Consider the following 25,856-nt stretch of genomic DNA (forward strand, 5'->3'; position numbering starts at 1 on the left):
TACACACCTTCTCACCATCTATAGAGTATACATTTTAAATTTCATTTTCAATTTCTCTTACTTCAAAAACATAGGACTTTTATACAAACTACCAACCCCCGTTTTACCCCCTTAAGGGTCGAGATTTGTGAAATCCATTCTTAGCGGCTGATTACGCCCTATAAGGAGTCTATCTGCCAAATTTCAAGCTTGTAGGTGTTATAGTTTCGGAGATTTTGTAATGAATGAGTCCAACTACCATCCCCCGTTTTAACCCAAAAAGGGAGTTGATTTCTAAATATACATTATTTGAACACCTTCACATCATTTATAGAGCATACATTTTAAATATCAAGCATGTTACTTCAAAAACATAGAACTTTCATACAAACTTCCAACCCCCGTTTTACCCTCTTAGGGATCGAGTTTCGTAAAATCCGTTCTGAGCGGATGTCTACGCCCTATAAGAAGCCTATCTGCCAAATTTCAAGCTTGCAGGTGTTATAGTTTCGGAGATTTCGTGATGAATGGGTCAAACTACCATCCCCCGTTTTAACCCCAAAAGGGAGTTGATTTCTAAATATACATTATTTAGACACCTTCTCACCATCTATAGAGCATACATTTTATATTTCAAGTCTCTTACTTCAAAAACATAGGACTTTCATACAAACTTCCAACCCCCGTTTTACCCCCTTAGGGGTCGAGTTTTGTAAAATCCGTTCTTAGCGGATGTCTACGCTCTATAAGGAACCTAACTGCCAAATTTCAAGTTTCTAGGTGTTATAGTGTCGGAGATTTCATGATGAATGACCTTTCGCGTTTATATATATTATAGATATATAACATATATACACTTAATACATATATAATCAAATATTATTATTATTCTTATTAATATTACATACAGACGGGACAAATGGGCTAGTCAATATATGAATTTACATATTTAATTTAAAATTTTACGATATCATACATAATAATATCATATATAATAATATCATATATAACATTGACTGTGTGGTTACGGCATTAAAGAATATAGCCACCTCCTTTCTTCCCGTGGGTGTCGTAAGAGGCGACTAGGGGATAACACAGTTCCACTACCACCTTGGAATTTAAAAAGCCGACCGGTGGCGGGGTAGCCATCTGACTGCTGGCTTTCATCCGAATACACAGGCCGAAAACGGGCAGCAGCGTCTTCGGTGCGACAAAGCGAGCCCTGCGGTCACCAACCCAGCGTCGTGACTATGGGCAACACAAATGAGTTCACGCCATTTTTGACGCGAACTTGGACTGCGATGGGCTGAAGTGGTGATGATACATAATATATGTATGATATAATTATACTAGAATAAGAAGTATATGTTGCTGCCAAGATACGAAAGATGTGGCCAAACATTACCTACTATATACTTAAAGATATCCTAAGGTTACATCTAAGCTAACATCTATTTTTCTACCCTTAAATGATAAGGGTGACCGAAACCTATTTCTTTTTTTTTATTTTTTTGACAAAATTTTATATTTTTATTTTTGCGTTAAATATAATAAAATAGTTATTGTTCAGTTCGCAGTTATAAAATAATAAAAAAAAATCTAAAATAAAAGTAGTCTAAGTTACTCCTTTTAGCCGGAACAAATAGACAGGTGGACAAACAGACAGACAGACAAAAATTGTAAGGAATGTCATTTTGGTATATGTACTGTGTATAAATTCATATGCATTTAGTAAAAGGCGGTTATTTTAATATTACAAACAGACACTCTAATTTTATTTATATGTATAGATATTTGCAAATAAAAAACTTTGCTAACATATTATGCTAACACTTGCTTATTGCAAATAAGAAAATGGTATTAACTAATACTAATACTTACCAGAGCATATTTATTCTGCTCCAGAAATTCTTCGATATCAAAGTATACTAAAATATTATAGTTTATAAATCTGATCATATAATGAATTGACTTTCTAAATAGTCAATATTAATTGTAAAAATGTTCTGTGTGGCTACGGTACTAAAGAATATAGCCACCCCCTCTCTTCCCGTGGGTCTGGTGTCTATGGGTAAAACACATGAGTTCACGTTATTTTTGGTGTAAACTTGTGGAGGCCTATGTCCAGCAGTGGACTGTATAGGTTGTAATGATGAATTGTAAAATGAAAGGTGAAAAGTATTTTTCTGAAAACGTAATATTTAATATGTGATAAAATTAAATGAAAAAATATAAGGAAACATAGCAAAACCGAAAAAACTTAAACATTGTTCTTATACAGCTTGTTAATTAGCGCATTTTATTTTCATCACTTTTGACTGAATATCATTATACTGATAATCGAAATCTTGGTAATAATGAGAAGCGATAAAAACAAATAAATATATTATAATAAAAATTTATTTGAAATTAAAATCACAGAGAAAATAATAGAATATTGCACAACTATAAGTATTCTTTAACGTCTCCAACCATAGCCGCGACCACCGTCCCAGCCGCCGCCCCATCCACGACCACCCCCCCATCCATTACCACCTCCCCAGCCACCTCCCCAGCCGCGATCACCACCCCAACCGCCTCCCCAGCCGCGACCACCACCCCAGCCGCCTCCCCAGCCGCGACCACCGCCCCAGCCGCCTCCCCAGCCGTCTCCATAACCATAGCCTCGAGACTCTTCTGGAGCTAAAACTTCGCCAGGTGTCGCCAGTGCGACTTCAAGTGAAGAGCTTGATTCATCTGCCGGATTAGATAGTCCTGAAGCGTATGCTGTGCAGACACATATCAGCAGTCCTACACACGCTAACTGTAAAATAATTTACAAATAAATATTTGCACATTTACAATAAACGAGTCTTGATATTTGGCAGAATTATGTAGTTTCATATTTAGTTTCGTTTTTCTGTGCATTTCTCACAGTTATAATAATGAAGCTTAATATGGAAACGATAAACGAAACGATATCCAACACATCATTCAGTTCACTCACAATAATTTATTACAAAGGAAAGAAAAAAAGATCAGTCGTTTTTATTTTTTGGTCGCACCAACTCAGAAACCTGACCTGACGTGATCAGATGTATAGTTTACGATTCTATAAAGGACAAACAGACCAACATTTAATTTTTTTATATATAGATTAATCATTTTGTAGCACAGAATTGTCAATAATAAAATATTGAAAATAAAATGTTATTATTTACTAATTTATATAAATACTAGCTGTGCCCGCGAGGAATTTAACAACATAATTATTGTTCAGTTTGCTGTTATAAAAAAAAAAAACTAAAATAAAAGTAGCCTTAGTTATTCTTTATTAAATCAGCTATCTGCCAGTGTAGGCCCGTCAAAATTGGTCTAGCTGTTTCCGAGATTAGCCAGAACAAACAGACAGAGAGACAGACAGACAAAAATTATAAAAAAATTATTTTGGTATATGTACCGTGTATACATACATACATATGAATTTAGTTAACAGCGATTATTATAATATTACAAACAGAAATTCCAATTTTATTTATTTGTATAGATTGTTGCACTCTACTTACAACGTCCATGTTGTATACTCGTACTTGTATATTAACAGTGTGGTCTCCGGCCGGTGGAGCCCGGTATTTATACATATTTTGAACATTCTCTGTGACTAATCTTGCTGGTAAACAACCGCTGCGTAGCTCATCTTCAATCACACATACGCATCTTAATTACTATTACCACAGCTATTACTATTAAAGATGAACTAAAATTTATAATATACGTGCTGTGTGGCTACGGCACTAAAGAATTTAGCCACCCTCTCTCTTCCCGTGGGTGTCGTAAGAGGCGACTAAGGGATAACAAGGTTCCACAACCACTTTGGAACTTAAGAAGCCGACCGATGGCGGGATAACCATCCAACTGCTGGCTTTGAAATACACAGGCCGAAGACGGGCAGCAGCGTCTTCGGTGCGACAAAGCCAGTACTGCGGTCACCAATCCGCCTGCCCAGCGTGGTGACTATGGGCAAAACACATGAGTTCACGTTATTTTTGGCGTCAACTTGTGGAGACCTATGTCCAGCAGTGGACTGTATAGGCTGTAATAATAAAAAATTTATAATATGCCTTTCTTCCAATATATATACAATTACAATGTACAATTACAATGTACAATTACAATGTACAATTACAATGTACAATTACAATGTACAATTACAATGTGCAATTACAATGTACAATTACAATGTACAATTACAATGTACAATTACAATGTACAATTACAATGTACAATTCAATGTACAATTACAATGTACAATTACAATGTACAATTATGTCCTACGAGTTTAGACGACCCGACAAACGTTGTACTGTAATGCGAATTGTCAAACGCGTGAATTTTAAATAAAAAAATAAACGCCTCACACTCAACGGACCTCAGTAAGATCCTGTGTCGGGGATCCAGAAATATACGCAATACACATGCACAAATAAATGCCCAGACCATGACAAACATCTTTGTGGCCAATACAAATGTTTGTCATTTGCGGGGATCGAAACCGCGACCACTAGCGCAATAACCAGTGCTGTGACCGCTGCGACTACGTGTTGTCAGCACAGTATATATATATTCAAAATAAATAAATATATATATTTAAAAATATACCGTACTATATACTTAACAAATAAGAACATATAAAAATATTTACGTACCAAAATACATAAACACTTATACATACGTAATACATACATAAACTTGTACATACTCACTATAATATATAAGTGGATACATACATATACTATATAGATGATTACAAATATGCTGGTGAAAGCAAGTGTTTCTTTAACTTATATTTAAAGGAAACAAGCTACATAGCTGTGTATATATCCCATACTAATATAAAGTATATAAAAAAGGTACAATTTGAATTGACGACTTTGCATCTTGGATAATAATCGAATACGCGGGCGCTGCGTTCGCACCGTCGTTTGTGCCCCTCGCTGCCTTTCGTCACCCGCGCTCCGCGAGCTAGACCAAAAGTCTCACGCGCAAACGTTACGCGCGTCCGTGTCCTTAATAGTCAGTAGTGCTATTCTGTAAGAACATTTTCGTGTCTCGACAGCGGAATCCGCGGTGAGATATCAAATTCGTATTCATTAAAACTCGACAGTCCCGTAGCGCCACACTTGTGAGTGCGGCGACGAGTCGAACCCTGTTGCGTGAGAACGTTGACATTTAATAGTATGAATTGGGTATTCTGTAAGGCGATTAACCGCTTCACACATCACAATTCGAGACTTGATTCGATACTTGACTTCATGCACATATTCTAAAATAAAGTCATAAGAAAAGAATATCGATAAAATAAACACAGGTCTAAATTGCCGCTCTTCGATTCGACACTCACTTCACATCGCTTGTGCGTACGGAATGTTTACAGAATTCCAAACCAAGGTGAAGTGGGTTCGCTTTCGAAGTGAGCGCTGTCACTCAGGTGAAGCTCGATATCGAAATTGTTATTTACAGAATAGCCCTGCAGCTATCATATGAAAATACAGGTGAAAACCTGTAACATAAGAAAATTTTACCAGTTTATTGTCAACATTACCCTTCAAGAAATGGCAGCGGATCTCTATGTGCTTAGATCTAGGAAGAGTCATCATTAATGGGTAATTTTACAGCACTCTGATTGTCGCACTTGTACTTTCTTGAGCAAGAACGTAGTTTTGGGGATCTAAAAGCAAAATTAATTTTGCATTTGCTTTAATATCTTTTATGGTATTAACTGGCTTGTTATGGGGCGTTTCTACGCACCACCACATGTTCTCGTATTCCAGATATGTTTTCATATTTATTTATTTATTTATTTATTTACACTTTATCTTACACCAAATAAATAAAATAAACAAGCAATATTACCATTAATTTGTAGAAAAAAAAATGTACAAAAGGCGGCCGCAATCTCTTCCAGGCAACCAGGACAAAGGACATGATACATTGACGGTGTAGGTGTACAGTTTAATTTTTAACCGACTTCCAAAAAAGGAGGAGGTTCTCAATTCGACTGTATTTTTTTTTATGTATGTTACTTCAGAACTTGTGACTGGGTGCAGCGATTTCAACAAATTTTCTTTTAATCGAAAGGTGGTGTGTGTCATTTGGTCCTATTTAAATTTGTTTGAGATCTAACAACTACTTTTCGAGTTATATCTAATAATGCGTTTTTACTTGACGCTTTTTTCGTCGACCTACGTTGTATTATACCGCATAACTTTCTACTGGATGTACCGATTTTAATAATTCTTTTTTTGTTGGAAAGAGGATATCCCTAGTTTGGTACCATGACAAGGAAACCAGAGTCTGATAGACTGATCAGAGAAATCGAGGGAAACTCTTAAAAATCCGCAATAACTTTTTACCGGATGTACCGATTTTGATAATTTTTAATTTAATCGAAAGCTGATATTTGTCATGTGGTCACATATAAATTTTATCGAGATCTGATAACTACTTTTTGAGTAATCTTTGATAACGCGTAGTTATTTGACAATTTTTTCGTCGATCTACGTTGTATTATTCGTCGATGTAATTTAGGTCGGTTTTTTTTTCGTTTGCGAGCAAACACAATTATTAAAACAATAATAGGATACAACTCAATAAATAGGCATACATACCTACATAGATAGATTGATTACATACATACATACACACACATACACACATAAGTTCATACTTGACTGAGGTAGGGCATAGCAGGAATTTCCTGCTCAAAATATGGAGCAGCCCGACTGGGGTAGTACCTCGACCTTACAGAAGATCACAGCAAAATAATACGGTTTTCAAGCAGTATTGTGTTCCTGTTGGTGAGTAAGGTGACTAGAGCTCCTGGATTGGGGATTGGGTCGGCAGCGCGCTTGCGATGCTTCTGGTGTTGTAGGAGTCTATAAGCTACGGTAATCGCTTACCATCAGGTGAGCCGTACGCTTGTATGCCGACCTAGTGACATAAAAAAAAATACTACATAAATAAGAAGTTTTTAAACAAGATTAATAGTGACAGAAGAAGGTAATCATAAAACTGTACGTACCCAAAGCTCACCGTGATTATAACCTCAATATTCACTACTATAGGTCATTTGCCAAATCGGCGAATTTTTTACTTGATCACTTTCGATTTCGCTAAAACTTTTCCATCTTTTTTACCCCCCAAGACATTTTTCAAAAAATTTGTAAATTTTTTTCTCGACAAAACAGTTAAGAATTTTTGAAAAAAATAACACTTTTTTAAACACTTTTAAAAAGCTAGAATTTTCAAAAATTGACCGTTTAGGAACTTTTTTTAATTTGTTTTAAAATGTAATTTTAAAAAAATATATGGAAAAATTTTCAAAAGCCCAGATATATGAAATATTTTGTTTGTTTCGAAAAAACCGTCATTTTCTCAAAGTCCGACCGTTTCTTTGTTTTTTTTTCTTTTGCTCTAAAAAGACATCAACTAATTCTGCAAGGAACCCTGCCAATTTGAAGATGTGACGACAATTGCTTCTAATTAATTTATTTTAGTTAAAAAAATTTTTTTGTAAAATTCCACGCGGACGAAGTCACGGGCACAACTAGTTGCATTTATTTCATTAATGGAACATCTTGTAGTCTTACTTACTCTTTGTTATTGTACCATTAAAGATGATCTCAGTTAAAGTAATAACTTTGTTCCGTCACCAAACAATAATATGTAATTATTTGATTCAACATGACTCATACGAGTAATTGAAAACATATACCTATAGCATAAAATGAATTGCAACCTTCGTGTAACATTCTGTAACTAACTACAACAAACGAAAAAAAAACCGACTTCAATTACATCGACGAGTAATACAACGTAGATCGACGAAAAAATAGTCAAGCAACTACGCGTTATCAAAAATTACTCAAAAAGTAGTTATCAGATCTCGATAAAATTTATATGTGACCACATGATAAACATCAGCTTTCGATTAAATTAAAAATTATCAAAATCGGTACTCCCAGTAAAAAGTTATTACGGATTTTCGAGAGTTTCCCTCGATTTCTCTGGGATCCCATCATCAGATCCTGGTTTCCTTATCACGGTACCATACTAGGGATATCTCCTTTCCAACAAAAAAAGAATTATTAAAATCGGTACATCCAGTAGAAAGTTAAGCGGTATAATACAACGTAGGTCGACGAAAAAAGCGTCAAGTAAAAACGCATTATTAGATATAACTCGAAAAGTAGTTGTTAGATCTCAAATAAATTTAAATGGGACCAATTAGCACACACCACCTTTCGATTAAAACAAAATTTGTCGAAATCGGTCTACCCGGTCAAAAGTTCTGATGTAACATACATAAAAAAAAAAAAAAAATACAGTTGAATTGAGAACCTCCTCCTTTTTTGGAAGTCGGTTAAAAAAAAGAAATGAAATTAAAATACAATGATCCGGATAGAAAGAGTCTGAAAATGGACTTGGACCTTATTCAGCCATTATCAGGTTTAAAAAAATAAGCAGAAAAGTCTTTACATACTTTCAAAACAGTGGAGGGAACCAGAATGATACAAATAGAGACTAAAAACAGATATTTCCATGCAATAATACAATCCGGTTTGAGCGCTAACAATAACAAGCCCGATAAACAAACAATAAGACCATCGTTGTTTGTAGAACTTTCGTCATCACTAGACCAAAACACACATCTCTAACGAGGATATAACCTTCAAAATTATATAAATCATAGTAAATAAAGTAAAACAACATAGTTGTTATCTATAAAAATTACTTATTTAGTGAGGAACTAACTGAAAGGCATAAAACAAGCTGATAGTCTTAAGAATCATTGCATACAAAATAGTATTTGCAGGCAAACGAAGAAAAACCGACTTCAATTATATCGACAAGTAAAACAACGTAGGTAGACGAAAAAATAGTCAAGTAAATACGCATTATCAAAGTTTACTCCAAAACTTGTAATCAGATCTCGATGAAATTTAAATGTGACCACACGATAAACATCGGCTTTCGATTAAATTAAAAATCATCAAAATCGGTACATCCTGTAAAAAATTATGCGGATTTTCGAGAGTTTCCCTCGATTTCTCTAGGATCCCATCATCAGATCCTGGTTTCCTTATCATGGTACCAAACAAGGGATATCTACTTTCCAACAAAAAAAGAATTATCAAAATCGGTTCATAAACGACGGAGTTATCCCCGAACATACATAATACGGTCGAATTGAGTAAAAAAACGACACTTGTAGGTACTATTGTGACGAACCTAATTGTGTGCAATTGATCTGAATAAGTTACGGCATCTAAAAGCTACGAGTGGACAAAGAACGGAAATAATATTACATAAATAGAAGTAAAAAAAACAACAATAGTTTATTATACAATATACATATTTACAATTCACAACTTAAGGTCTAAATATTTACAGGTAGTTTTGGTATAAATTATAAATATAAGTCAAAAATAAGAACACTAAGCAAATATCTATATATATACAGGTTTTCCCAGAAATAATGGATAATCCTGGAGCGCCTAATAGTATTAATAAATCAAGTATAGTACACAAAAAATACGGTTTTTTAAAAAAAATACGTTTTTATTGACATAACTGTACATTTCATTGTTTCATGCACACCACGGCCGCAAATTAATGAATTATGTTGTGTTTTTAGCGTTATCTTTTTCCTCATAGACTATACTATTAGAAATGCAGTAAAGAGTATGAGTATCTATTATGGGTACATTTTTGGAAAAAAAGTAACAACTTAAATTTTTAGCATGAAATTTGATAAAAAAATAATTTTGACAAAGTTTAACTTTTCGTGAAAAAATAAAACTGTACAAAGACCTAAGCGGCCAACTATTTCAAAAATATGGGCAATTAATACAGATTACAAAATGGTATAAAAAATACTGTTTTTAATTTTAAGATGCAAAAAGAGTAAACTCGACTGAAGAAAGAAAAAAATAATGTTGTCTTAAATTGTTACAATAAAAGCGTTAAGTTGTACATAAACCAATCTTTATTTTATGGTGTTTGAATTGTCTGTCACGACTTTATACAACAGAGGTCCCCAAACTTATTTTGTCTACTGTCCACTTTGAGTAAAAATTATTTATAGTGCCCGTGCCCCCATTTTTTCACCAACTTAAAAACCACTATTAACTTCAAATTAAATTATGCATTGCGAGCTATATTAGCGGAGATTAAACATTAATTCTAAACGAGACTTTTACTATAACCTGCAAGTTTTAACTTGAGACCTGAGCGCAGTAGGTTAAAGCAGTTATATTAATATTACAAACAGACACTCCAATTTTATTTAATTTGTATAGATTTTTTTTTCTTGTTACTTAACATTCTTGCACGTAGAGATGTAATCCGATGACAAGAAAAAATAACATATGTATGAACATATCCTAAGCTTCATGTTTAGATTGTTATTAATTAATTATCACATTGGATATGATATGAAAAATGTATATTATTTTGAAGTAGAAATATAACTATATATAGCTGTGATTGAGTAAGATAAGATTAATTATTAGTCTATTAAGACTTCAAGTAAGTACCAACTTGTAGTAATCAATCACAACAGCATTATTTTTAGTTTTGAGAACGGGAAATTATGTTCAATATTTTATATATAAATATTTGCAATTAAAAAACTTTGCTAACATGATTTGCTAATACTTGCTTATTGCAAATAATAAAATGGCTTATATAATACGCACCAGAGCCTATTCTATTCCAGAAAATATTCGATATCAAAGATTAGTTAAAATATTATAGTTTATAAACCTGATCATATCGTGGGTACATAACTTTTTTTTAAATACCTTTATTTAGGGACTTTTATACATATGTACATGACAGTCCTATACTAAACTTATCTATATAAAGCTAAAAAATTTAAAATTATTACATAAACAAATTATAATTCTAAATTATAACTAGATCTTTACTTAATACTACTAAATATAAACTATTATAGATTTGGCACATTGGGATGTTGGTTCAGACAAGATCTGATTGACGAAGCCGACTATAACTTTACGACTTTCGGCTTCGGAGATGAGTTTTGATGTTATTATTATTATTTATACTTTATTGCACATTTACACGTATATTAAAAAGAAATAAAATGTATAACAGAAACAAAATATATTGTTTAATTAACAAATGAATTGAATATATTTAAAAAGTAAAAATTGAAGCATAAATTAAAAACACTAGGTTCAAAGTATTTCTCGGGAAAACACTCACCTTACACTCTAATGTCAGTGGATAAAATTACACGAAAAAATATAAGGAACAGTATGAAAACATTGCAAAACCGAAAATATTTAAACATTGTTCTTATACAGCTTATTAATTAACGCACTTTATTTTCATTACTTTTGACTGAATATCGTTAAACATATAATTGACATCTAAAAATTAAAGCAGTAAAAATTTATTTGAAATTATAGTCACAGAAAAGAGTACAATATCGGACAATTATAAGTAGTCTTTAACGTCCCCCAAAGAAGTGGCGACCGCCCCAGCCGCCACAACATCCACGACCACCACCCCCTCCGCCACCTCCTCCCCATCCACGACCACCTCCCCCGCCACGATCACCCCAGCCACCACCACCCCAGCCACCTCGAGACTCTTCTGGAGCTAAAACTTCGCCAGGTGTCTCGGGCGCGATTTTAAGTGAAGAGCTTGATTCATGTGCTGGACTAGGTAGTCCTGACGTGTATGCTGTGCAGACACATATCAGCAGTCCTACACACGCTAACTGTAAAATAAATTACAAATAAATATTTGCACATTTAAAATAATTATGTTTTGATATTTTGCAATTTTATGTATAGTTTCATATTTAGTGAGCACATTTTTCTGTGAATTTCTAACAGTTATAATAATAAAGTTTAATGACGAAACAATAAACGAAACGATATACATACAACACATCACTCACTTCACTCACAATAATTTATTACATTAAAGGAAAGAAAAAAGATCATTAGTTTTTTATTGTTAAAATTAATCATTTTGTAGCACAGAATCTCTGAGAACAGATCTGAATCTCGGAAACGGCTCCAACGATTTTCAAGAAATTAATTGTGCAGTGGGTTTTGGGGCGATAAATCGATCTCACTCACTCACTCACTTCAGCCTATCGCAGTCCACTGCTGGACATAGGCCTCCCCAAGTTCGCGCCAGACATCAAGGACGGGCAGCAGCGTCTTCGGTGCGACAAAGTCAGCCCTGCGGTCACCAACCCGCCTGTCCAGCGTGGTGACTATGGGCAAAAACCCCCATGAGTTCGAACTTAAATCGATCTAGCTAGGATTAATTTTAAGAAAATGTCGTTTTATCGTGTCTTCAGGCAATGAAAAACTACTATAATATCATTAGAATATGAAGGTAAATTTCGCCAACGTCTGTAAGGTTATAATAGACTAATGAATTTTTATAAACAGAATTCTGAATTTTGACTAGATATTGTATTTTGACATTGTTGTAGGTATATTGTAATTTCTAAATATGAATTTTTTAACCAAATTATTGATATTTATTTCTTTAAATATTATCGACTAAGAGTAATGTATTTTTATTGACATTGTAAATTTTAATTATTGTATTTTGATAAGATTGTATATTTTTAATTCTACATTTATCATTATTTTCTTTATTTGTCATATCTGTGTTTTTGCTTTTTTTTTATTGACTTACTTGTGTCTGGAGCAAACCTCTGTAAACTTGTATGTATTAAATAAATAAATAAATAGGGTGGGGAATCAGACGAACCCCGAATCTAGAACGGAACCCCGGTTCGAGTCTAGATGTCTCCAGTCCTATAAGTCCTATTATATATTTCCTTTTTTTTTCAAGTTCCTTCGTTTGTGAGAAAAGTTATTATTGGGAACCCTTTATTATTGCGTTTAATTAGTATCTAAGTATATAAAAAAAAACCGTTTATATTTTTTTATGTTTATGTCGCTAAGATCGAAAAATATTATTCATTTCATCAGTATATAAATCGTATTTAAACACGATTTTAACCAAAAAAAAATTTTACCGGGAAAAGCTCGGTCATCCAGGTACTGTAAATAATATTAATAAAATATTTAAAATAAAATGTTATTATTTATTAATTTATATAAATGTTTGCACTCTACAGTAGGCTACCCTAGCATTTATTATTTATTTATGTATATTATATTTATTTGTATTACACATATTAAGTATTACTATTTAATTTATAAAATATTATTTTATATATATATTTAATAAACAAGCATATCCGCACGATACCCGTAGTATATGGCGTATGTGACATTATATCTTTCTCTCGCGAATCTTATACAAATTAATTTTGGCATTTTCTAAAGGAACGATCTAGAAAGAGCCCATGGCGAATGATTAAGAATTTTGACAAGGGCTGGCGAGTGAGACGTAATTTTATGGTTTAAGAAATGGAATTGTAAAAATAGCGAAAATATTGTTCAATCGCCAAACTACTTACAATGTTCATGTTGTATACTCGTACTTGTATATTAACAATGTGGTCTCCGACCGGTGGAGCTGACTATTTATACGTATTTTGAACATACCTCTATGACTAATCTTGTGCTGGTAAACAACCGCTGCGTAGCTCATCTCCAATGACACATACATAGTAGACAATGTACGAGGTACAATATTGGGGTCACCTGGAGAGTTAGCCAAAGTGGCTGCAAAAATCTTCTGAACAGGCATTCTGAACAATCCAGGTCAGTACTTAACATCGGAATATCGGCTTGTTTTACAAAACTCAGATCGGTTCCCGTTTACTTATCACCTCTTCAGGCAGGTTAACTCCAACTCGGTCTCCTTCTGCGAAGAGGTAATGACGCAGAAGGAGACCGCGGAGTGGGCCAGAGAGGAAGACGCCTCTGCTAGCCGACTCCGGCGCAGACGTACGGGGGCAAGGAGGAGACGGTATGCCCACCTCCTCCTCCCCTCGTAATAGTGGGGTCGTCGGCCGATAGTCGAGGGACTTCGGCCGGCCGGACGACACGACCCCACACGTCTGTGGGGTGGCCTTGTTGTGAGCGAGGCCATTCCACCATTGTGCCGGGCCCCGGAAGTTCTGCACGGGCCTACCGCCGGGGCGAGTTGGTGAATGCTAGCGCGACCCCATCTCGCCCCACCCAGGCGGACGACTGCTCACACGTGGTGGTTTTTTTATCAGTAGGAGTCTGACATAACACTCTGGCGCCCCCGCGCTGGAGGGTATCCATGATGGATTTTCCCCACGTAAAAAAAAGGCCAACTCCAACTCGTATTGTCAACGATCACAAAGTTATAGACGTTGTAGAATCTTTAAGCGTACTTTTTACGGTCTGTATAGTGATCGTTTTGAAGAATTCATCAGTATGGAAATACCATCACATTTCTACCATCGCACCCTTTGCCACAGAACTAGATATCATCTACACTAATTGGATACGTAATTTTCATCAAATAGGATGGACTTTGAGTAATTTTGTTTTCGCTTAAATACAAACTGTAGAATGGTCTATCTCCTGATGTTTTCCAGGACAAATTTTTAACTTAAAGGCTGGTGACCCACGCGCACCTTCTAAGAACTTTTTAGAAATTCACATTTTACATTAGATCCGGCCGCACTTTTTTATATTGAGGGGGTAGTCTTAATAAAAAAAAAATGGGTTATTAAGCCTATCTTGGCTCGAATAAGTTTGGTTCAAACTTGACACATACAAATATTAACAATAAAACACTTTATTGTACACTAAAAACATAAATAATATATAGCAAAGAAAAAAGATTTCAACAATATATCATTAGGTACAAAGAACGGCCTTATCGCTAAAAAGCGATCTCTTTCAAGTAACCTCAGTAAATTTATAGTTAATATGCAAAAACTTAAACATGCATATATACATACACACACACACATACAAACATACATATGTTACCTTATTAATTTATGTCTTATTTTCCAATAAATATTACACGTACATAAATGTTTTACTCATTCATTAAAAATAAAATGTCAAATTCACTGAAATTTATTAATAATGTTGGAAGTATGTAGTATAAATAATATTTAATTTACTATTAAACAACTTGCATTTCGACATAGATATATCTTTAAAAATATGTTTATATTATCTTATATTTTGTATTAACAGTATTTTAAGTTCTTTGTAGCTCGATTTTGTCTTCCGAGTGTTTTGACGAAAATATAATTTAAGGGGAAAGACAAGTTTGAAATTTTGCTCGTAACCCGCTTCCGCTCGTACGTGTGGCAGCACTGCTAGCCGCAAGCCCCCATTTTTAACCGGCTTCCAAAAAAGTAGTAGGTTCTCAATTCGATTATACTTTTTTTATTTATGTTATCTCAGAAGTTTTGACTGGGTGGACCGATTTCCGTGATTTTTATTTTAATCGAAAGGTGGTTTGTGTCGTGTGGTCAATTTGGTTGCGATCTAACAAGTAATTTTTGAGTTATATCTAATAATTGCCTATGTGCTTGACTCTTTTTTCGTCTACCTTCTATGTGTTACTTGTCGATATAATTGAAGTCGTTTTTTTTCGTCGTCGTTTTCAATTATGTTCGCCAGTCCGTGGATGCGCAACGTGGGTTACGTTAGGTTTTTGTAATTTTTGTTACTTTTGATTGAGAAATTACTCAAAATGAATTATTTCAGTACCTCGTCTTTTTGGAACGAAGTTCTTTACGGCAGGCTTGACATTTCGCTGGGCGAGCGAATTGAAAAAAATGTGATACTAAAAACGTAAGACAAATATATAACGGAAGTGACGTAACTTTTTTTTAATTATTTATGTAATTTTATACTGTCGACAAAAATAAATAAAGCCATGTTTTTTTTTATTTCACTTAATAGTTTGAATTATTATTATTATTATTATTTTGTTTGATTTAGTTTATTTTACGGTATTTGTTATTTTCTAAAATACTAAATTTCCTAAATACTTTTATGTACGAGCACTTAATTAAAAACCAAGCAACAAAATTTAAAAAAAAAATAATCAAGAACTAGAAAACTATATATATATATATATATATATATTCAACATTTTTCTTTTCAAATTGTGTTGCTTCTATACTATCCGAAGGAACTTCGTTCCTACCTGGTGTCTCATGACACCACATTATTTTTTTTTAATTTTTAAAATGTAATACGATACGATTCCTAAAAATAACACAAAGCTTCTTCTGTTGACCACATAGCAATACAGAATGAGTAAGTTTCACCGACGTCGAGCCGAGTAAGTTCGCGATATTAAAAACCACGTACATTAAGTTCGCACGTCTGTCACCCCTCTTAGAATTAGTCAGTTGAATGCTTTTTATTTATTTCATTTTTAACCGATTTCCAAAAAGGAGGAGGTTACTCTATTCGGCCGTATATCTATCTTCTATCTATAATCTATAATATACTCGTATATAAAAGCGAAAGGTCACTCATTCATCACGAAATCTCCGAAACTAACCCATCTACAAACTTGAAATTTGGCAGATAGGCTCCTTTTAGGGCGTATACATTCGCTAAAATAATTTGCATTAAACATCTTAACAGTAATGCATATCTTCATAACCACGCGGACGTAGTCGCAGGCAACAGTTAGTGCATTATAAAACAAAGTCACCAAAAGTGTATGTGATCGAATCCCTCAAATCTAGTTATATAAGAATCGCTTTGGAGTTATCTTCGTGTTTTGACAATAAAACAATATCACTGTGGAGTAAACATCCTTAAGGTAAATCATAATGAAAATATTAGGAATAGTATTTGAAACTCATTTGTTAAATTCTTTTTTTCTATATAAAGTAAGTAATCAATTTTAATAAAATTATGTCATAGTAAGTAGTAAAATATAATCCTGAACAACTTTGAGAAGGGTAGCAAAACCGGTCTCGGCATGATTTGGATTTGTTGTTGGTTGACCTTCGTTTTGTCCAAATTCATAACGAGGCCGACTCGTCAGAAAGAGTTATTTAGGCCCCTCAGCATTAAGCCAAGCTCCCCCAACGTCTTCGCAAAGATGACGATATCGTCGGCGAAACGTAGGTGAGTGATGTGTTCGCATTCGACATTGGTGCCTCGTCCTCCATAATCAAAGCTCTTAAAGACAGCCTTAAGAAGATTACTAACATTACAAAGAAAACACTTTTTACGTCAAACCATTTTCTACACTAGATACTTGTAAGTGTATTTATAACTAAATCGAATAACAACTTGCTGGTCACCAATTTATTGAAAAACATCATAACAAGCATGACTAGTGAAAATAAGACGAAATAGTTTGAAAAATGTTATCGGTTTATGATATCTTTACAAATAAATTGTTGTGAAACGTATGTGTGCAATATCTAATGACCTCATATATTATATCATAAATGCGTAAATAATTTACGCGATATTAGTAGGAATCTAAAAAAAATTTTAAACTTTTTTGTTGGTTTGTGAGCAAACACAATTATAATAATAATAATATTTTATAATCGGGTGTGTTAGAAGTATTCGTCTACAGGTAACACTCTTCATACTCGTATATATTATGTTATGTAGAGATTGTTGGGCCTCAAGAGAATGATATACCTATGACGACCAATGAAGTTATAAAAAACTGCATAATCCGTATGTTTAGTGAATTTGTCATGACAATTTTAAACATAATAACAAAAGAATTAGCAAAACGGTTGAAGCGTTCTCATGTGCTAGATATATTGTTGTAAAGTTCACAAAATTATTTATAATAATTTTTTACACCACAATTTGTAAATAATTTATTTATGCCGGAAACTATTTATTATAGAACTTATAAATCAAGTCAACAATATTTATCAATCAAAACAACCAATCAAATTAAATGATTAAAAAGCATTTTTATTTATATTTAGTAGTTTAAATTATCAAAAAAAAAAAAAGAATTTTCTTGATACAAGTATAGAATATATAATTGTGTTTGCTCGCAAACTAAAAAACCGACTTCAATTACAGCGAAAAGTAATACGTAAGTAGACGAAAAAAATTAACAAGCACTATGTCGCCACTACGATTTTCGAGAGTTTCCCTCGATTTCTCTAGGATCTCATCATCAGATTCTGGTTTTCTTATCATGATACGTACCACTTAGGATATCTCCTTCCCAAAAAAATTTTTTTTAATCAAAATCGGTTCATAAACGACGAAGTTATCTCCGAACATATATAAAAAAAATGCTGTGTGGCTACGGCACTAAAGAATTTAGCCACCCCCTCTCTTCCCGTGGGTGTCGTAAGAGGCGACTAAGGGATAACACAGTTCCACTTGGAACTTAAAAAGCCGACTGGTGGCGGGATAGCCATCCAACTGCTGGCTTTGAAATACACAGGCCGAAGACGGGCAGCAGCGTCTTCGGTGCGACAAAGCCAGTACTGCGGTCACCAACCCGCCTGCCCAGCGTGGTGACTATGGGCAAAACACATGAGTTCACGTTATTTTTGGCGTAAACTTGTGGAGGCCTATGTCCAGCAGTGGACTGTATAGGCTGTAATGATGATGATACATAAAAAAAATATATACGGTCGAATTGAGTAACGTCCTTCTTTTTTGAAGACGGTTAAAAATAAAATTCAAATTCATCATGATTTTCTTCTTATTTATCACTATAATATAAAGTGTTGTTGTCCCTAACTAAACTCAGTACTGGTAACTAAAATCAGTACTGGTCAAAGTGCTGATTTAGTAAATATCAGGGAGAAGTATGCCTTTCTCCACCTTCCGCTTTCATTTATAGCTGAAAATGAGTCCAAGGCCGAGTTAAGGTTTAATTTGAACATAATATATCGTCGAAGTCAGAAGACTCGATATCTGATACAAGCTTATCGTGGTTCAGTTTATGAATCACTGATTTATGGTTTTGGTGCTTTGTTTACGTTCATCTCAACAACAACTGAATAGTGGTTAGTAATGGAGGACGTTATTATTATAGTTATAGTATAAAATTACTTTTTTTATATGTATAGACTTGTGATGATCATATCATCATATTTCATAGTACTTAAAATTTGAATATTTGCAAAATTATAACTTGACAATTTTATAGCTTACTAGCTTAATTTGAATTAAATTAAGTATTTTGTAAAAATGTAATTTGTATTTATACACTCACACTAAATGTTAACAAACTTTGGATGCTTTTGACTTTTTTTAATGTTACTTTCTGACATTAATGTAATATTTTATTTTGTATATTTATATTGATGTGTATTTTGAATTGTTACTGTTTGTTGCATGGCCGGTTGTTTGATTGGTTTATTTTACGTTTTTGATATTGTAAGTAATTTACGAATACCTGTAAAAAAAATTGGACGATCTTCTAAATTCCGTTGATGCTCACTTTTATTATATTTTTTTTTAAATGTTTTTGACGTCAGTTTTTTTTAAATTTACTTTTCATAATTTAGTTTCTGACAATAATTTCTGAATTTAATCTCGAATATTCATTACTGTATGCTCCATAGATAGTTTTTAATTTGACTGATTTTGATGTTGACAATATTCTTAGTAGCTTAAGGAAACCTGTAAAAAAGTAGGCAATTATCAGGAAACCGATGTTTATTTTGTTAATTTTGTATTTGGCTAAGCTAAGTGACAGCGATGAGTCACTTCTTTTTTTAACGTACTATAGGTACACACCCACAAGACACAATTACTTAAAGAGATTTTTCGCAATAAGACAAGACTTTTCGTTGCCGATAAGTTGTACTACTTGTTGGTGTTGACTTATGAATAAATAAATAAATAAATAAATAGTTTTTGTAGGATATTTTTTTTTCATGATGAGCTAAAAGGTTGAGATAATCTGGAGCGTTATTATCAACGCTATTTGTATTAATATCGATATTTATGCCACCCATAATTATTATATTAGGAATTTTGAATATAACTTAAGAATATCATTTAATGAATCGAGTAAACTGTTAATGTTACTATAAGATGGAGATCTATAAATACCAAAGACAACAGTATCTGTATTGAGTTTACCCGTAAGGCATGTTGCATCGGATATGTGTATTTCATCAACATCACAAGATACATCATCTCTGGTATATACTACTATGCCGTCATTTTGATTATTGTTATTTTTTGAGTAATTAATATTGTATCCAGATAGCGCAGGCAAGTTTGTAGTTTTGTTAATCCACGATTCAGTTAGTATATATATCACAGCAAAATCCTAATCTATTTAATAATATTTCAAACTCCGCCATATTTTTATTAATACTTCTTATATTTTGAGTCAAAATTGTTAGAATTTTATGTGAGCCTTTTAGTAGATTCCGTTGTAGTTAATAACTATTCACCAGGTTTAATTTAATCAATACAGGCATTAGTAGCACTTTTTTGTAGAAAATCGAATTTTATTTAAATAGGTAATGTGACACGTAATATGGAGTATTTTGTATCACTTGTGATCAATGTCGCGAACTCGTGTGTGAATGTATGAGTGAAGGATCTTATGAAAGTCTAAGTAAACTTGGTTGACAGTGTATGAGATAGCTGATTTATGGTTGTATTAAGTTTTATTGAGGAGTGTAGAAAATATGTGTATGCATAACATACTAAAAAATTAGAATAAATTACCCTTAGAGCTTTTAATCGTAAAACATAAGCACGAATGAAAGTCGCTTCAGATATTGTCATTTTGGTGTTTTCAAATTGTTTAGTTGACCTTCATCCTTTACTTCTCTATATTGGGTTTCATCGGTCTTCCTAATATAAATCCTTCCATTCCTTTTCCAACAGTACTTACAATTGAAATTGGTGTTATAAGTATCCACCAGTCTTGTTCTTGGGAAAATTCTGATAGCTATTCCATCACTAAATGGTACAATGGTACTCTGCGGTCTTCTATGACAAATAACTTGTATTAAGTATATACGTGTATATACGTATATCCTAAATTTAAGTATAAATTACGCGAGTAATATTAATAAAGTAGTCTTACTAGAGCATTTGACATGGTTTGATTTCCATCTACAATTACAACCTTTATAAACTGCTGCATTATCGATTCTCCAACATCAAGACTGTGTAAAATGTTAAGCGGTTTTGGAGATATGAGGTAATTAAGAGTACTTATTACATACATACAAGATACGCGCGAAAAACATAGCCCTTCCTTTGCAGTCGGGTAAAAAACTACACTGGTAGGTACTATTGTGACGATTTTAATAGTGCACAATTGACCTAAATAGGTTTGGGCATCTAAAAGCTACAAGTGGAAAAAGAAACGGACATAGATTTTACATAAATATATATATAACAAGAACACACGTAAATATTTTAGATAAAAACGGTACAATGTAATTGCACAATTTTCTTAAGTTAACATAATTATATAATCTTATTTCACAAATAAATTTATAATGCATTTTATATAACATTGATATGGGTTAGAACATACTATAATGTTCCTTATGCATTAATTTTGGTGACGTTGTAACGGAATTGCAGCTATAGCATGACTCTTTTCCATTTTTTCTAAAATGTCGGAAATCTTAAAATAATAATTGTAGCACGTCCAGTGTAAGTAAAAGTATAAATATACCTTCAAGTGGGCTGTATGCTTCCTTGCTGACCTATTCGTATAAAATAAATATAATAAAAGAAGAATATACAAAAGTTGCCCTGTCCAACCGGCTTCGCAAAAGGACGGTATAAGAGAAAAAATTCTGATAAAAATTCACCGAGGTAAATAAAACGATATTCCAGAACTAAATAAAAGAAGAAACATATAGTACTGATTGTTAAGAATAATTGTATAAAGTATTTTGATGACGAAAACATTTTAAAAGCATTTTTCTTTAAAAAATATAAATATATTGTTCGTCAAACTTAGATATTAATGGTTTAGTTCTCTGAAGTAATTCAATTGATGTTACTATATGTGCTTAATTTGTTTATAATTATCTAATACTATTAAATCAGCAATTCTTGTATATATAATCTGAATCTCGGAAACGGCTCCAACGATTTGAATGAAATTTAGTATGCCGGGGATTTTCGAGGGCGATAAATCGATATAGCTAGGATTAATTTTTAGAAAATGTGGTTTTATCCTTGTTTTTAGGCAATGAAAAAATGGCTACAATATCGTTAGAATACGAAGGTAAATTTCTCAATTGTCAATAAAAAAGGTCGGAAATCCTCCAAATCTCCAGATCGATTATTTTTTCCTTTTTTTTCTAATTGCACTCATGATTTTTTGTTTTAATAACTAGTTCATATTTTTTTATTATTTATTTGTCGGTAAAATCTGAAAATATTATACATATTTTATCAATATGTACCAAATTCGTATTTAAATATGATTTCCAAAAAACGCGATTTACTAAAAATGCCGAGCTAAGCTCGGTCAACCAGGTACTGTATTTACTTGTGTGTACATGTGTATATGAATTTTTTTGTGTGTAGTACAAATGTTACCGGTTTGTTTATTTTTTAATATTCCTAAGATTAGATGGGTAGATCATATTGCTAATTGTGTTTGCTCTCAAACGAAAAAAACCGACTTCAATTACATCCACACAACGAAGGTAGACGAAAAAATAGTCAAGTAAATAGGCGTTCTCATAAATTACTTAAAAAGTAGTCATCAGATCTCGATCCACCTGACAAGCACCAGCTTTCGATCGAAATAAGAATCATCAAAATCGGTGCACCCAGTGAAAAGTTATGCGGTATAATACAACATAAGTCGACGAAAGAAAGTACGTGCGTACAAAGTACACATGTCAGAAGTGAAACTTCTTTCGCAAATTAATTTTTAAGTCTCGTTTATATTTATAAAAATCTAAAGCTTTAGATTTCCATTCCAGCACCTCGAAAAAAAAAACGTTGCCGTTTCATGCGTAAAAATTTTACCCTCATGCGCTTAAAGAAATTTCACTTCGAAAATAGATTAGTAATTACATATTATTAGATATAATTCATAAGTTTCTTGTTAGATCGTAATTAATTTAAATGGAACTACGTGACACACGCCACCTTTTAATTAAAACAAAAACACATCAGTACACCTAGTCAAAAGTTCTGAGGTAAATACTTAAAAAAAATACAATCTAATTGAGAACCACCTCCTTTTTTAGAACTCGGTTAAAATACATATACATGAGCTATCATATTACGAAGTTGAAGTTCACACGTAGGTAAAGTAAATTGATATAAAGGTAAGCAAAACTTGGTACAATCACGTCTTAAAATTAATTTTCTTTAAATGTCTGTCATCTAAAATTGCTTTTTAAAAATTAATAAGTACCTAATTAAATCCAAACGGTCCAACAATCATGTAAATCTTTATTTTATAAGATTTTTCTGATTGTATAGCTTAACTACATATTTTAGAAATCATGATATAATTATCTTCTTATATAATAATAATCTATACAAATAAATAAAATTGTAGTGTCTGTTTGTAATATTTAAAATAACCGCTTTTTACTAAATGCATATGGATCTATACACAGTACATATACCAAAATATATTTTTTTGCAATTTTTGTCTGTCTGTCTGTCTGTTTGTTCCGGCTAATCACTGAAACGGCTGGACCGATTTTAGCAGAACTTTCACTGGCAGATAGCTGATCTAATAAGGAGTAACTTAATAAAAGTATATAAATAAAAATTAATGTTGCTAAGCGCATAACTCAAGGATGGCTCGACCGATTCGGCTAATTTATTTTTTCGTATATTCCTTAAGGCCCACGGAAGGTTTTTATACTAAAAATAAAAAAAAAATTAAAAAAAATTTACTATTAACTTTTGGCAGAACAAAGTCTGTCCGGCCAGTTAGTACTAGAATAAGAAGTATATGCGCTGTAAGATACGAAAAATGTGGACAAAACATTACCTACTATATAAAGACTAGCTTATGCCATATTCATTTAGGAAAAATCGGTTATTTTAATATTACAAAGAGACATTCAAATTTTATTTATTTGTATAGATGGTAGCATAGGCACCAGAGCCTATTCTGTTCCAGAAAATATCCGATATCAAAGTATCTTCACTTCAGCCTATTGTAGTCCACTCCTGGACGAAGGCTTCCACAAGTTCGCGCCAAAAATAGCACGAACTCATGTGTTTTGTCCATAGTCACCACGCTGGGCAGGCGGGTTGGTGACCGCAGGGCTAGCTTTGTCGCACTGAAGACGCTGCTCGTCTTCGGCCTGTATATTTCAAAGCCAGCAGTTAGATGGTTATCCCGCCATCGTGCATCGGTCGGCTTTATAAGTTCTAAGGTGGAAGTGGAACTGTGTTATCCCTTACTCGCCTCTTACAACACCCACGGGAATAGAGTATACTAAAAGATTATAGTTTATAAATCTGATCATATAATGAAAACGTAAGCATAAATTAAAACACTAGGTTCAAAATATTTTTCTGGAAACGTAGCATTTATGTCAGTGATAAAATTACATGAAAAATATAAGGGAAAAAAATTTGAACATTTTCCTTATACAGCTTATTAATTATCGCATTTTATTTTCATAACTGTCGACTGAATATCGTTAAACTAATAATTGAAATCTTGATAATAATGAGAAGCGATAAAAACAAATAAATATACTATAGTATAATTTTATTTGAAATTAAAATCACAGAGAAAATAATAGAATATTGCACAATTATAAGTATTCTTTAACGTCCCCAACCATAGCCGCGACCACCGCCCCAGCCGCCTCCCCAGCCGCGACCACCACCATAGCCACCACCCCAGCCGCGACCACCACCCCAGCCGCCTCCCCAGCCGCGACCACCGCCCCAGCCGCCTCCATAGCCATAGCCCCGAGACTCTTCTGGAGCTAGAACTTCACCAGGGGTCTCCGGCGCGACTTTAAGTGAAGAGCTTGATTCATGTGCTGGACTAGGTAGTCCTGACGCGTATGCTGTGCAGACACATATCAGCAGCCCTACACACGCTAACTGTAAAATAATTTACAAATAAATATTTGCACATTTATAATAAATAAGTTTTAATATTTCTCAATTTTATGTAGTTTCATATTTAGTAAGCACATTTTTATGTGAATTTCTCACAGTTTTAATAATGAAGTTTAATGATGAAACAATAAACGAAATGATATACAACACATCATTCAGTTCACTCACAATAATTTATTACAAAGGAAAGAAAAAAAAAAGATCATTCGTTTTTATTGTTAAAATTAATCATTTTGTAGCACAGTATATGACAATAATATTAATAAAATATTGAAAATAAATTGTTACTATTTATTAATTTATATAAATATTTTTACACTCTACTTACAATGTTCATGTTGTATACTCGTACTTGTATATTAACAATGTGGTCTCCGGCCGGTGGAGCCGTTCTATTTATACGTATTTTGAACATGCTCTGTGACTAAGCTTGTTCAGGTAAATAACCGCTGCGTAGTTCATCTTTAATCACACACACGCATCTTAATTACTATTATTATTAAAGATGAACTATTCAGAAACCAGATTGAATTTATAATATACCTTTTTTTATATATGTATGTACAATTACAATATAAATGATGTCCTACGACTTTGGACTGCCCGACAAATGTTGTCTGGTCATGCGAATTGTCAACGCATGAATTTGAAATAAATAAATATAAATAAACGCTTCACACTCAATGGTCCCCAGTAGGATTTTCTCCTGTGTTGGGGATCCAGAAAGACACGCAATACACAAGCACAAATGCCCAGACCACGACAGACATCTATTTGTCCTTAACAAATATTTGTCATTTGTGGTGGTCGAACCCGCGATCGCTAGCGTCATAACCAGTGTTGTGACTGTTG

General features: G+C 33.2%; 2 protein-coding genes and 1 long non-coding RNA gene across 5 annotated transcripts; 1 reads left to right on the top strand and 2 right to left on the bottom strand.

The window, feature by feature from the left end:
* Nucleotides 1-2,361: 2,361 nt before the first annotated feature.
* LOC123661909 (neuropeptide-like protein 31) lies at nt 2,362-25,438 on the bottom strand. 2 transcript variants are annotated; one of them, XM_045596844.1, is made up of 4 exons: nt 25,333-25,438; nt 24,833-24,986; nt 2,558-2,616; nt 2,362-2,479 (listed from the first exon to the last, which is right to left on the bottom strand). In XM_045596844.1, the coding sequence occupies exons 1-4, from the start codon at nt 25,417-25,419 to the stop codon at nt 2,438-2,440; spliced, it is 342 nt and encodes a 113-aa protein (XP_045452800.1). In that variant the 5' UTR covers nt 25,420-25,438; the 3' UTR covers nt 2,362-2,437. The 2 variants fall into 2 exon arrangements, with proteins under 2 accessions (XP_045452800.1, XP_045452799.1); XM_045596843.1 differs by lacking the exons at nt 2,362-2,479; nt 2,558-2,616 and having other exon boundaries at nt 24,628-24,986; nt 25,333-25,436.
* Nucleotides 2,629-13,552, bottom strand: LOC123661911 (protein FAM98B-like). Of its 2 annotated transcripts, none has more exons than XR_006744406.1 (2): nt 13,505-13,552; nt 2,629-2,782 (listed from the first exon to the last, which is right to left on the bottom strand). XR_006744406.1 is itself a non-coding variant. In XM_045596846.1 (2 exons), exons 1-2 carry the CDS (start codon nt 13,511-13,513, stop codon nt 11,498-11,500), a joined length of 282 nt encoding a protein of 93 aa, XP_045452802.1. In that variant the 5' UTR covers nt 13,514-13,543; the 3' UTR covers nt 11,152-11,497. The 2 variants fall into 2 exon arrangements, 1 of the variants encoding a protein (XP_045452802.1); XM_045596846.1 differs by lacking the exon at nt 2,629-2,782 and adding an exon at nt 11,152-11,770 and having other exon boundaries at nt 13,505-13,543.
* Nucleotides 5,184-12,509, top strand: LOC123661913. Its single transcript, XR_006744407.1, has 3 exons — nt 5,184-5,193; nt 11,720-11,726; nt 12,437-12,509. It is a non-coding gene; the product is annotated as an uncharacterized LOC123661913 (long non-coding RNA).
* Nucleotides 25,439-25,856: the final 418 nt, after the last annotated feature.

This window comes from Melitaea cinxia, chromosome 17 (genome assembly GCF_905220565.1).
Source record: "Melitaea cinxia chromosome 17, ilMelCinx1.1, whole genome shotgun sequence".
Taxonomy (NCBI): Eukaryota; Metazoa; Arthropoda; class Insecta; order Lepidoptera; family Nymphalidae; genus Melitaea; species Melitaea cinxia.

What these genes read in the sequence shown, in the direction of transcription:
- LOC123661909 (XM_045596843.1), bottom strand. Translation starts at nt 25,419, where the DNA reads ATGTTCAAAATACGTATAAATAGAACGGCTCCACCGGCCGGAGACCAC. An exon ending in GAGTATACAACATGAACATT is followed by an intron (nt 24,987 to 25,332) that starts GTAAGTAGAGTG and finishes ATTATTTTACAG; the next exon opens with TTAGCGTGTGTAGGGCTGCT.